We start from the raw sequence: 14,376 nt of genomic DNA, 5'->3' as shown, positions 1-14,376 counted from the left end.
TTTGAATCACTTTTGCTTGATTCTCCGCATTCTGGCATTTAGCAGAGTAATGGCCGTTTTCACCACAGCGACAACAAAAGTTCCCATCTACGTCGTTAGATGTTTGCCTTCTATTATCACTATGGGCTTGTCTTGATGGCTCTACTCGAAGATCTGAAGTAGGGGATTCAGAGACTTTAAGCTTATGGCCTGTCATTTGCTTTTGCAGGTTTTTCACTTGTTTTTTTTAAACAGCTAATTCACTACCTGCCTCTGGGGTGGGCATCTTTGTCAATGACACAGGTCCTTTGCTATCTGCTACTACCTGGCTAGGCAAAGTACTCATGGAAGTGAACATTGACTTGAGTTCCTGAATTTCTGTTCTCAAACGCTCAACCTCATCCTGCCTACTGTCTGTAGCGGGGTTTGTGTGAACCTTCTGGACGGAGGTGTTCAGCTTCATCCTTGATGACTCGTACTCTTCTTCACTTCTGATCTCACTCAGCAGTTCCAAGAATGATGTAGGGGTTTATTTCCTCTCCCGGAGTTTGAGCTGGACAAGCATCATATCGGAGTGGACAGCACCTCTAAGCAGCTGCTCCACACGAGCACGGTCAGCACGGCCAGGAGGGAGGCCTCCGAGACGAATTACCTTGGTCAACGACAACTCTATGCGCCTCAAAAAGTCAGACAACTTTTCCTTTGGCTGCTGCTGTAGCAACCTAAAGGCAAAATACAAGTCTCCACCTGTCTCTGCAGACCCAAAAGCACTCTCAATGGCTTCTAAACACAGAGCAGGACTAACCTCGAGATCAGTAGTCCGCTCAGCCTTTACTACAGCTAACGCAGGACCTTTCAGACTTAACATGATACGTCGTCGTTTCTCCTTATCGGAACACTCGCTCTCCTCGACCATCAGGCGTGCATGTTCTAACCCATGCTCAAGAGACTCTTCTCCAACTGGAGTTGGCAAAGTACCGGAGAACACTCTCAGACGGCGGTAACTGCTTGTCTCACCTGATGGTTTCCCCATCTTCTCCAACAAATCACCTACCGCACGAATAATAGACTCTGCCGAGCAACCCTCGGGCGGTTCTCCCAACAAACTCTTTAACTGGCTTGGAGGAGTAGTACTATCCGAAGCAATAACAATCATCAATTTTTTCGTCTTGCCCTCTGGCAACAGTTCGGGAGGGACTTTGGTGGGGTCCACCGTCTCTTTACACTCGTATAGCACTCTGTGACTATCCAGCTTCAGACTAACTGTCCGTCCTCTCACTCGCACTCGGCCTAAGGCTTTGATAGTTCCTAGGGCTTCTTCAATCTGGGCATTCGCAACGTCTTCTTGAATCAGTACCATGAGGGAATGGGCATCATCCAACTCTTCTCTTCTGCACCAGTCCTTGAGCTCTTGAACTAATTCTGCAGTGCTACACTTAGCCTCCATTTTCCTTTAGGTTTTTAGCTTAAATAAACTATTTGAATTATTTTTCTTGGAGAAGCTAATAACCACTTTCAGGCTAATTGTTAAAAGATATTAACTTAAGTTAGCATATATTCTTAACTTCTCTGCAAACGTTGAGAAACTAACAAAAAATTTAACTGCTACAGCTAACGGCTATTAGCATAATTACAAATTAGTTGATTGCATTAATTACGATCCCGGACGAGCCCCCATTTTATGTAGCGCCCCCTAGTGTGTTAAGCTATTAGTGTGGGATGCGCTCCCAGAATTCCTATGTAGCAAGAGATCTCTCTCTCAAATATTAATTAATGCTCTAATGTAGATCCCTAATTATTAGTTAGTTGTTAGCATTTACCTTAATGATAGCTTTTAACTTAATGCAAATCAACAATACAGTGTACATAGCTACAACCCCAAATCAGTGGTAAACCCCAATGTTTACCACTGTGTCACATCACCTTTCCTTTTAATTACACTTTTTAATTGAATTGAGGATACTAATTGTTGGAGTTTTGCTAGTGGAATATTTGCCCAATCTTGTCTGATACAAGACAGCCACTCAACAGTATGTGGTTACATTGCCTGATTCTCCTTTTCATGATGGGTCATACATTTTCCATAAGAGACATATCTGGACTGCAGTAAACAGGCAGGCACATCCCTTCTATGGTGCAGAGTGTCTAGAAACCACTCAGTTGTAGCATGTGCAGAATGAGGCCTGGCATTATCTTGCTTCCCAGGAAAGATGTCATCTTGATGGCAGTTTATGTCTCTGTACAATCCAAATACATGCTTCCATGTCAATGGTACCTTCACAATAATGCAAGTTACCCATACCGTTTGCGATTGTGCACCTCAATACCAGCACAGATGTTTGCTTTTGCACCTGTCACTGGTGAAAGTCTGGATGGTCCCTTTCGTCTCGATGTCCATTTTCTCCCAAAAACAAGCTGAAACATGGACTCATCTGACCACAGCAAACATTTCCACTGTCTTCTAGACCATCTGAAATGAGCTCAGGCCCATAGAACTCGCCGGCATCTCCACATAGAACTGATGTAAAGCTGTCTCCTTGCGTAACAGAGATTCAAGTGGCATTTCTTAATACAGAGTCAGACTGTGTTCAGTCTGAGATTTCTCTGGATTCCCTGAATCTTGTCACAATATTATGTATGGAAGATGATAAAAGGCATAAATTCTTTGCAATCTTGCATTGAGAAATGTGATTTTTTAATTGTTTGACAAGCACTTTTACACCCAAACACGATACCCTCAACTATTACCAATTCACCTGCTCATTGTGGACTGTTTCAAAAGATTTGGATAATCTAATTTGGATAATCTTTTCACTTGTATTTGGTCTTTGTCCCAACTTTTTTGGGGTGTGTTGCATCCATCAAAATCTAAATTTGTTCATATTTACAAAATACAATTATGTTGGTCAGTGAAAACATTGGAAAACGTTTCTTTGTACTTTTGTCAGTTAATAAAAAGTTAAATAGAATGAAAAAATCACAGATTCTTGATTTTATTGCATTTTACAAAATGTCCCAGCTTTTTCTGATTTGGGGTTGTAAATGAAAGTGACACACTAATTGTATGCGGCTATCTCGAGTGCTTGGTTAAATAAACATTAACTTTTACAGTTACATTATATATTCTACACTTTTTAAATAGCTATCAATACTATAAGTGCAGTCATCATCAATTGAAAAATCACTGATCTTAATCTGCGTTAATAAACACTTTCACTTTAAACCAGGCTACTGTAAACTCACTAATATTATCTTGCCTTAAGTATCAAAATTATCAATATCATAAACCCAATGTAATGAAAATCTTCAACGGAAATACGTTTAAACTATTTACTAAAAAATATAGTATTTACATATATATACAATTCAAATAACAAAAGTGCAATTCAAATGAAACACAGTTCAGTCAGTTGACCAATTATACAAACCACTTAATTCCCCCAAATTAAAGCTAAGCCGGCAAATGACTAAATGGCCAGTCAATGAAATAAAATAACCCAAACAGTCAGAGGAGAGCACGTAGCAGGCCTGTAGTGTGGCTTGGGAGCGGAGAGACCTTAAACACAATGGTCGCTTCGCGCAGTGGCGCAGCAAAAAAAAAAAAAACTCACTGCTGTAGTTGTGCTGGTCGTTGTCGTCGTCCTTGCCGCGGCAAAGCGGTGCTGGTTGTTGAAGACGCCGTCTGACAGAGCCGTCTGGCTCTGGAGATAAGTGTTTTCCAGACGATGCACAAAAGGGCAACCGAGCAGGCTACTCACTGGCAAAGTCCTTGTAGCTAAATCGTGCTGACTAGCCACTCTTTATCCTCGTGGAAAACTCCAACCGAGTTCTTCAAAACCATCAACCATTACACTGTAAACTTATTCATATGTCTGTAACTCACTCTTCGTGCAGTCTACAAGTACATTTTTCCTCACACGCATTAACTTGTTGTTTTACCAATTTTTAACATGACAGTCACAGCGTAGTGCTCACTCATGTCCCCCTCTCTCCTTCTCCTTCCTCGCGACCTCTCACCCGCCTCCTGATTGGATTTTTCTTCTAGGCAAATTAATTTTAACTAAACTTAAATTAACTTAACACACAAACATTATTTAAACATTTTTAGCAACATGAAATGTACATTTTAAATAAAGTAACAAAAAAATAAAAATAATGGTTTTAGGAAATACCCAAAATTCCCATAGGGCTACAATAATCTATAAATCGCTCGTATAGGAACTGTTGTGAGATGTGTAAAGAAGGATGCTAAAGTTTGAGCTGACTCACAATTGTACTCTTATACAACAACTTTTCCTCTTCTCAACATGGACTGCATGTTCCCTGGGGCGGGGTTTATGTACATTTTAGGGTATGTCACTAACCCGGGAGGAATGTCGTGTAGTCCCTACCAGCCGTTTGTTGTAGTCCTTTTCTTTAAAAGCAAATATCTCCCTTTGCTTTGAACTTTGAGCATTGTAACTTTGCAGATGTTGTTTATGCTCAAACAGCAACATTACACACTAGCTAAAGTTAGAAAAGTGAAATCGTGTCTTACCACCCCTTTAAGTGGTAAAATATGCCCAATAAAATAATGGCCATGGATGAATTTGGCTAACTATCCTGGCCTGGGTAACTGTTGTGGCAGAAAGAAACAATGTGCACCGCATAACTTGGGAAGGCAGAGAGCAACCAAGTTTGCTCTGTCCATCCCACACTTGACTTTTTCCTTTTGCAGGATGTCATGGTGGATTTCATAGAATGGAACTGATTCTGTTCCAAATGTATAAAATATTATCTTGTTACTGTTAATATGAGCAAAGTGGATTGAGGGTATTCCGGGTAAAAAGGCCTATGCTACTGAGTGAGCTCGAGAAATTATCTGGTGATAACATGTTACAGTTTGTAAAACAAGGAGAAACAGAATTGAATTGGCTAAATATTGAGAATTAATCTGAAATTCATTGTGCATGACAGAAAATGGGAAGAAATGGGTTCAAGTCCTGCTCATTGTATTGATAACAATTAAAGTATAAGAGCCCAAAAAAACCCACATGACATTTTCACGGGTCACACAAAAAAGGACAGCCAGTGCGTTTGCCATACAATGCGGTAACTCGCTGCTTCACTACCATAGTACGATGCATTGTTGAAGAAATCAACTAGCTAGTCTCGACTGTTTCCCGAAACCATATTGTCGCGAAGTGGTCGTTCAACCACGTTTGTTTATGACGTCACGCACGTGGTGAAGTAATAATGTCTTTTAATGAAACTGTTTGAGATCGAATTAATGCTAGATGTTTTGATATAAATTACAGACATGGCATCTGAGGACTATTTCTCATTTTTTCTCAGTTATTTTGCTTTATTTCCAGATTCTGTCACAATGAGGAGTCGTAGATCCAAATGCAAGTAAAACAGTTTATTGTAGACACAGCACAGGAGATACTCAAAACACCACGTTTAGCAGGCGGGAGACATGGAAGACAACACTCCGACTGGAAGAAGTCAGACAAGGATTTCCTCACTCGACAGGAGATACTCAAAACGTCACGATTAACAGGCGGGCGACCTGGAAGGAGTCCGACGGGGAATCTCCAGAGAAGGCTAGCTCAAAGGCAGGTGAATAGATACAGGCGATCTCCCAAACGGCTGATGTGTAGGCAACACCGACAAAAACTCCGCACGGAGACTAGGACACAGAACTGTGTGAGAGACACAAACAAGAGTGACGAACCGACACTAAGCACAGACAACTCCAGCGATATAAAGGCAGCTAACAAGTCTAATGATAAGCTGCAGCTGAAGGCTGATAAGTGTCAGCTGGAGCTAACAACAAACAGGTAAACACACCCACAAACCCACGTCTACAAAACACACCAACAGAAACTCAGAACAAACACCCGGATTGATGCACCGTGACAGTACCCACTCCCCTAGGAGTGCCTCCTGGCACTCCCAGGAGAAATTACCTGACGATTGTAATCAACGATAAGGGAGTGATCCAGTATGTCCCTAGCAGGAACCCAACTCCTCTCCTCCAGACCGTAACCCTCCCAGTCCACCAGGGACTGGAATCCGCGTCCCTTCTGTCTCGAGTCCAGAATACGATTAACCGAATAAGTAGGCTCCCCATCTACGAGACGCGACGGTGGGGGAACTGGGGTGGGCGGATTAAGGTCAGAACGAAAAACAGGTTTCAATTTGGAGACATGAAAGGCGGAGTGAATTCTCCTGTACGCTGGAGGAAGTTTGAGACGGACTGTCACCGGACTAATGATCTTGGTGACAGTGAACGGACCAATAAATTAACCCCTCCGGTACAAATAAGCGACTCGGTGGACACCCAGGCGGAGGCATTACCCCTTCTAAGGCCGCACGGACCTTCGACTCAATCTCCCAAACGAGTGTGGAGACAATGACTGTCTCAGAAAAAATGCACTCGGGAGTGGACGGGCGAACGGAACGGTCAAAAATGCGAGACAAAGCATCGGGTTTGATGTTCTTGGAACCCGGACGATACGACAATGTAAACTCAAAACGACCGAAATAAGTGCCCACCGAGCCTGCCTGGAGTTGAGTCTTTTAGCAGATCTAATATATTCAAGGTTCTTATGATCGGTCCAGACAATAAAGGGTATCCCCGAACCCTCTAACCAATGGCGTCACTCCTCCAATGCTAACTTGACTGCCAGCAACTCTCTGTTACCAATGTCATAATTGCATTCAGCCGGAGATAAACGATGGTAGAAAAACGAGCAAGGGTGGATCTTGTCATCCGCGGACGAGCGCTGGGAAAGAACCGCTCCTACCCCCACATATGACGCGTCGACCTCCACCACAAACTGACGTGATGTATCAGGTGCAACAAGAATGGGGGCTGAAACAAAGCAGCTCTTGAGGTTGGTAAATGCAGCTTCAGCTACACCCGACCACCTGAACGTCGTCTTGGTGGAGGTCAAGGCAGTCAGAGGAGCGGCTAGTTGGCTGAAATTGCGAATAAAACGCCTGTAAAAATTGGCAAACCCCAGAAACCTCTGTAGGGCCTGTACGGGAATCTGGAGTTGGCCAATACACAACAGCCTTAACCTTGTCGGGATCCATGCGCACCCCCTCGGAGGAGACGATATAACCCAGAAACGGAACCGACTGTGATTGAAACGAACATTTCTCCGCCTTGAAAAAAAGCCCATTCTCTAAAAGCCTCTGGAGCACTCGCCTGACGTGCTGAACGTGTTCCTGGAGAGAAGAAGAAAATATCAATATGTCATCCAGGTAAACATATATGAACTGGTCTACCATATCTCTCAGCACGTCATTCACCAGTGCCTGGAAAACCGCTGGGGAGTTGGACAGCCCAAACGGCATGACCAAATATTCAAAGTGCCCCCTGGGGTTGTTAAAAGCAGTTTTCCATTCATCCCCCTTCCTTATGTGGACCAAATGATAAGCATTACGTAAGTCCAATTTTGTGAAAATGGATGCTCACTGCAACCTCTCAAAGGCTGAAGACATCAACGGCAAAGGATAAGTATTCTTTACCGTGATGTTGTTCAGCCCTCGGTAGTCAATACAAGGTCGCAGAGAACCATCCTTCTTACCCAACAAAAAAGAACCCTGCCCCCGCTGGAGAAGAGGAAGGACGAATGAACCCAGAGGCTAGAGAATCAGAAATATATTTCTCTATGGCCTCCCTCTCTGGGACAGAAAGTGAGTATAACTTGCCTTTAGGCGGAGACATACCTGGCAGTAAATCTATGGCACAGTCATAGGGACGATGCGGAGGAAGAGAAGCAGCCCGAGACTGACTGAACACTTCCTTCAGGTCAAGATACTCACGTGGCACGTTGGATAAATCCGCGTGTTCCTCCTGAAACACAGAACAAGACACCGAAGAACACGCAGACAATAAACAAGAAGCATGACAGGTTTCATTCCAGGCTAATATAGAGTTCCTGCCCCAGTTGATGTGTGGGTTATGGAGTACCAGCCAGGGATGACCTAACACCACAACGGAGGAAGGAGTGTCAATCAACAGAAAGTCAATATTTTCAACATGATTACCTGAGGTAATGAGTCTTATAGTGACGGTAGCATGAGTTACTGAAGGCAAACACTGACCATTTAAAGCAACCACAGATATGGGCAGAGGAAGTGTAACAATAGGTATGTTTAGTCTGTGAGCTAGATCAATGTCAAGAAAATTTCCCTCCGGCCCTGAGTCAATGAGAGCCTCACAGTCAAAACTCAAAGTCTGAAAGTGTAAACTCACAGGGAGATGAGTGGCAGAAAAAGAGGATATGACTTACCTACTAACGGGTGCTGGCTTTTACCGTACACTGCAGCGCGATATGACCAGCTGTACCACAATAAAAACATAATCCCCTCTCCTTTCTCCTCTGTTTCTCCCGAGAGGATAAGCGAGATCTGCCAAGCTGCATGGGTTCGGGTTCCAGAGGAAATGCTGTGGTCTCGACCGGAGAAAAAGTGTGATCAGAAGAATAATTCACGTGGCCTCGTTGTGACCAACGATCTCGTCGACGTAGTCGAGTATCAACTTGAACTGCTAGGTCAATCAATCTATCCACCCCGGTGGGTAATTCCAAAGCGTAAATCTCGTCCTTAATGTACTCAGAAAGTCTGTGTAAAAACATGTCCCATTGGGCCTCGGCATTCCAGCCACACTCAGCAGCCAACGTAAGAAATTCAATAGAATAGTCTGTCACCGTACGTTCCCCTTGCCTCAGTTCAGCGAGAAGACACGCTGCGTCTCGGCCAGAAGCAGCGCGATCAAAAACATTTCTGAGTTCGCTAGAAAAGGCTTGAAAGGATGCACAACACGGAAGTCTCGGTTCCCAAACAGTCGTTCCCCAGCTGCCCGCTCTACCCGCGAGCAAAGTGATCACAAAGGCCACCTTAGATGCCTCCGTGGGAAATGCGGATGGTTGGAGCGAGATGTAAAGTGACCAATTAGCCAAAAAGAACGACACAGCTGGGACTCACCGGAGTAGCATGCAGGAGATGGAAGGCGAGGTTCAGTGGAGCAGATGGTCTGGATCACTGGAGCCAGCGGATTCCCCGCGGCCTGTGGTTGAAAAACAGCAGCCTCGCTACGGAGTTGTTGGACCTGTTTCGTCAGTTCGGAGACCTGGGTAACTAGCGCCTGACCGGCACGACCAGTTGCCATCGCCTGTTCCTCCTGTTGCTGAAGACGAGTGTCACTCATGAGCAATATGTCCTGCAATTCTGCCGCACTTGCTGGATCCATAAGGTGGTCGGTTCGTTCTGTCACAGTGAGGAGTCGTAGATCCAAATGCAAGTAAAACAGTTTATTGTAGACACAGCACAGGAGATACTCAAAACACCACGTTTAAGCACAGACAACGCTCCTCCCACCTGGACATTGTTTACCTTTTCCGGCTACAGCACGGGACTGCAGCGCGAGACTACAGCTTGCCGTCTAAAAGACTATTTAGGCGAGTTGAAACAATGGCTAAGTTGCTAAACGCATCTTGTTCACATGTAGGGTCCCTGTTCATGTTGGACAGACATTTTAATTGCATTTTGTGTCTGTTAAGAGGCTCAAAAACGCTCTTTATGTCGATGCCCCCATAACTGCCGTTTTAGCTGGGTGGGAGCTCTGGGCATTCGCGGTCGCAGCTCCGCGTAGCAAGCACCAATCCGGTTCGTTTTTTTTCTATAGTCAGTACTCACAAAGGTCTAACGATCAAGATTAACTTAAAAATTGCCCGGAGTTCTCCTTTAAGGTCTCTATTCACAGATGAAAGCAGCCAGGAAATGTTTTACTCCACCAATAAGGACCAGTGGCAAAGATCAGCAAAATGGTTGGAGAGTGTGACACCTGGGTCTAAGCCTCTCACCTCAAACTACACCAACCAGCCACAACAACCCCACACAGCATAAAATGAGGGATCATGGGCGTGTGATAGTAACGTACCTCCCTTACCAACGAGGGAAAGTACATTGCAACAACTTGCAAAGAGTTACCCTGGTGAAGATAGAATGTCCATGGGGCGAACGAGCTGATCATCACACCCAGAAGAATATGTAGACCAACTAATGGTTGTAGCGTTTATACGCCCGTAGAAATAGAACTGATTATTATTCATAACAGATTATGATCAATAATTAATAGTTTAATTATTTTCAGAATTGACTGTGGCAGAATCAATAGTATGATCATTTTATCAGTTCATCCAATGGACGGAAAGCATAAACAATTATTAATTCTAGGAAATATAATATCTTCCTGGCCAAGAAAGACTAATTCCCAGCTAACAGCTAAGAAATAATTCAAGGGTAAAAGCATAGGTAGCTTAGATTGCAGTTCAAGACAATAAATTCGTAAGCACATAACACAAGTAATGCTTCTCGTTTCAAGTAAAAACAATACTTTATTGATTATAAGACTAACACATAAAACTAATATCTAACACACACACACAAACACACACTCATACGTGTTGCAGAAAGAAAGAGAGTGAGGAAGAATGAGTTTTAGGAGTCAGATTGTGAGATCCCAAGTTTCTATATGCACTTAAAAGACATGACCTGAACGAACCATCAATCATCGATTTTACCCTTCTATCGTTTCTTAGGCAGGTTATTCAATTTTATATTAATGCACCAGTTCAGTTAAGAGTCTGAAGGCTACTTGCTTGTCTTCGGTTTGCTTTGGGGATTCCCTTTTGTCGGTGTAAAGGGGTTTCCCGGGTCCGTTGCTTGGCTGGCGGTCTCCTCGTGCCTGCTAGATCTTGGGCAGCCAATCACGTGGTGTGTTGGCGGATGGATGAAAGTCTATGAAGTTGGTAGCGTGTTGCAGTCGAAGCGTTTAAACGAAACTTTGCAGCAAAACTTAACTTAGAACGAGACTTTTACCGGAAAAGAAAACAAAGGAAAATAAATGAAAGTGAGACGAGTTAGATGGCTTGGATGAAGCTGTTTTAAACCCTGATCTTGATTTGGGTCATTTGTCTCTATGCGTCTACATGGTTACTATAACCATCGTCTGCTCCACCCGACTTGTTCTGCTGAGACTTTTTCCGAGAGAGAGCACGAGAGAGAGAGAGAGAAGAAAAGGGAGAGAAGAGAGCGCTTCCGTGTTCGGGTCTAAGATTTTTAATATCTCAAAGTTTGTCCAACCTCCAGGATGAGTTCTGGCCAATTAGACACTGGCTTAATTTAGGAGGTGGCTCTATTTTCTTCTTATCGTAAATCATGCGTTATCTGTGATCTCCTTGCTCGCCAGCACTAGCAGAGAGAAAAAGAGGCCACAGTTTAGCCATTATTACTATTATAAGAATACAAAACATTTTACCCAGATTTCAATCAAGCCAAGAAGAACATACGATCCTGCCGATAGGAAGCACGACACACTTTCATTCAAACACCTAATATTTATAACAATTATGAATTGTATGGCATCTAAGCATATTAGACACACATATATTGTAGAAACAACATAGAATTATGTAGTTGCATGATGTTTGATTATAAGTCCATCGAGAATTGTTCTGGGATGAGTTTTATGGATTTTGATATGTAAAGTGTGTTAGTGTGTAAAGTTTATGGGGTTTAAGCCATTCCAGTCTGAGGTCAGGGATAGTTCCAGCTGAAGTATGTTTTTGTTCATCTCTCATGGGACCTTGGTCCTTAAGAAAGACGTAGTCTGTTAGTCGCAGGGGTCAGGTGACCTCTTGTTAGGGCCTCTTGTTTCACCATTTCTGAACAGATCTGTCTTGCCAAATTATAAAACGTTGGCAACGTTCTTCCTTTAGTAAAACAATAAAAAGTATTTTTGGTTACAGACTCTCTGGAGCCTAGGGGTGATTTATGGCTCTGGGTTTGGTGATTTGAATCTGGAATGTCAGAATCAGAATCAGTATCAGAATCAATGTTATTGCCAAGTAGTGTTGTGCACATACAAGGAATTTGCTTTGGTAATAAGGTGTTACCGAGGCTGCTATATCAGCACCAAATGGAGAAAAAAATACAGCATGACATGAGGAGAGGTGAGGAGAAAAAAAAGGCGACCCCCAGACTATGCTCCTGTAAGGAGAACAGTCTGGGAACAGGAAAAAACACCTCAGCAACATTAGCACATAAACAGTACACTCTACAAACAAGACATTGCAACATGGTGGGGAGTGGGGGATGGAGGTAGTCCAGCCCAGGCAAGCAGCATCCGGTCCTGCAGCCATTATGGCGCTGGTCACAGACCCGCCTGTCAGACTGGGGGTACGAAGCGGCGAAGGCGTGGGATGGGGTGTGGGTTAGGTGCATATCTGTGTATGTGTAAGTTCATGTGTGTGTAGGCCTGGAGAGAGTCGCTAAGCCAGCACCATAATCTAGGAGCCTCAGTCCGCAGGATTGTCATAGCGATACACAGCAAGTTGCCATGGAGACAACCTTGATCATGTCCCAGGCAGAGTCAACAATCAGCAGGTGTCTGAGGAGTCGGGGAAGGAATGCAAGAGCGGCTCACTGCAGTGCTCTTCCGGGAGAGTTGTTGTTCCAGCAGCGGCCTTGGCCAAGGCCAGTGCTGGTAGGGGGGTGCCGAAACAGATAAGATTGGGATTGTTTGGTCTTCGGGCGAGTAGCCGCATTCCATTTATACAGGCTATTCTCCTGGTCCGTTTTGGTCTCTGAAACGATCCATTTGCCTTTGCAAAGCTGTGAGCTTCTCCATGATGTTATCCATATTGTGGTTCATAGACCCAGTCTGAGTGCTGACAGCTCTGCCCACCGCTTCAATCATCACGGGCAGCCTTGCGGGGCTTTTGACAGCTGTCACCATCTGCTTAGTTCCTCGATAAACCAGGGCAATGCCTAATCCAATCAGCAGAAGAGCTGTTATCATGGTGCCGAATAGGTAGATATCTTCAACGTCCTCCACGGAAAGAGCCGCCAGACACACGACCCGCCACCTCTCCCACGCGTCCATCGTGTAGCCAGCTGCGAACGTCCCGGCAGGGCAGTCAGGTTCCCCCGAACCCAAGCTTCTCGTCGAGAAGATGGTGTCAATTGCGTTGAGAGACCAGTTGATCAAATCCATAATTTCTTGGTTTTGGAGAGCAGTGTAGCGAGAGTCTCTCAAAGTACAAGACAGTAGACGTGACGAGAGAAGCAAAGCAGGAGAGGTGAGGGGAGGGAGAGGGAGAGGGAGAGAAAATGCGACCGCCTTCGTTGAGAGCCAAGAGGGAATGTGAAGCCTCTTTTGTGTGATTATGTATGAACAGTCATCTAAAAGCTTCAATTGTGTTTGGTTCATTCTCGTAGACGCTACATGGTATAAGCTTAGCATAAGAATCAATTTATTTGACCAGTCTAAATAAGAGAAAATGTGTGATAAGGTGCTTCACTGGACTAGTTCAGAATAGACCCTTTTCACATTTCTGTTTTTTTCAGAAGCGGAAGCTGTCATACATGGGTAAACTTCTATAGCGGTAAATGAAAGACCACATGAAATATATTTTTTGTGTTCCCATTTGCTCAAATAGTTTTTTTCACAACTTTCAAAAAGACTAAAAATAAAGATAGATTGATAACGGCAGGCAGAACAGAAGATAGAAAGACATTAATTTTACTACCACTCCTGTATAAGAAACAACCTTACAGGAGTATTCATTTTTTTATATTTTCTTTTTTTTTGTAATTTGATGCAAAGGTACTATAATACTAATAAAACAATGACAATATAAAAACTTTGCAGGATTTACGATGCTGATGATCATTAAAACATGCATCACAGTCTGAAAAGGTCTTAAATTTATCATGCAATTAGATTAAAGGTCTCAATTCAGGAAAAAAAGAAAATCGAACTAATCCTGAAAATCTGTCAAGATGCCATTGGTTACGGGAAAGACAACCCGTGTTTGTAGAAACTCTAGATTTGTGAGATCATAATGAGACCTACAAATTGACAAAGGAGATAGATTTGTCAGGGGAAACACATTTAATTTCTAGATTATTAGCTGTATGGCTAATGGCTATATAGCATAACAACATTTTCAACGTATTGCTAAAGATTTTAATGTTTTAATCAAGCTCAGAGCATGAATAAAAATAATTTATGTAGGGGGCACAAACCTAGTCCAAGAAAAATGTGACCCAAGCTTTAAAACATGAATCTGAACAGTTTAGACATCCTAGCAAAATAGAGTTTTGAATTTCTCATACAAAATAATTTGAACAGCTTTCTTAAACACACAATGTGGTTACAGAGTCAATGATTTGGATCAATGGATCCATTATGAACTATTCTGCTTTGCAAAAAATTACCTAAAGTGGCCTCAAGTTAGTTTAAAATAGAGGTAGAACATTCCATGAGTCACCCTCCTCAGTCACCCGGACCATTCACCTCAGCACACTACATTTACCATTATCCTTTCTGACTAC

The 14,376-nt window shown here is 43.3% G+C and overlaps 1 protein-coding gene across 1 annotated transcript; it reads right to left on the bottom strand.

Annotated features, from left to right (window-relative positions):
- Window positions 1-508: 508 nt before the first annotated feature.
- LOC143757871 (paraneoplastic antigen Ma1 homolog) lies at window positions 509-1,426 on the bottom strand. Its single transcript, XM_077248587.1, has one exon. It carries the CDS (start codon window positions 1,424-1,426, stop codon window positions 509-511), a length of 918 nt encoding a protein of 305 aa, XP_077104702.1.
- Window positions 1,427-14,376: the final 12,950 nt, after the last annotated feature.

The sequence above is a fragment of the Siphateles boraxobius genome, unplaced genomic scaffold, assembly GCF_051911475.1.
Source record: "Siphateles boraxobius isolate OS27281-9 unplaced genomic scaffold, OSU_SipBor_1 11, whole genome shotgun sequence".
NCBI lineage: Eukaryota > Metazoa > Chordata > Actinopteri > Cypriniformes > Leuciscidae > Siphateles > Siphateles boraxobius.
Note: the sequence above shows the minus strand (reverse complement) of the source record. Positions and strands in the feature narration are given on the sequence as shown.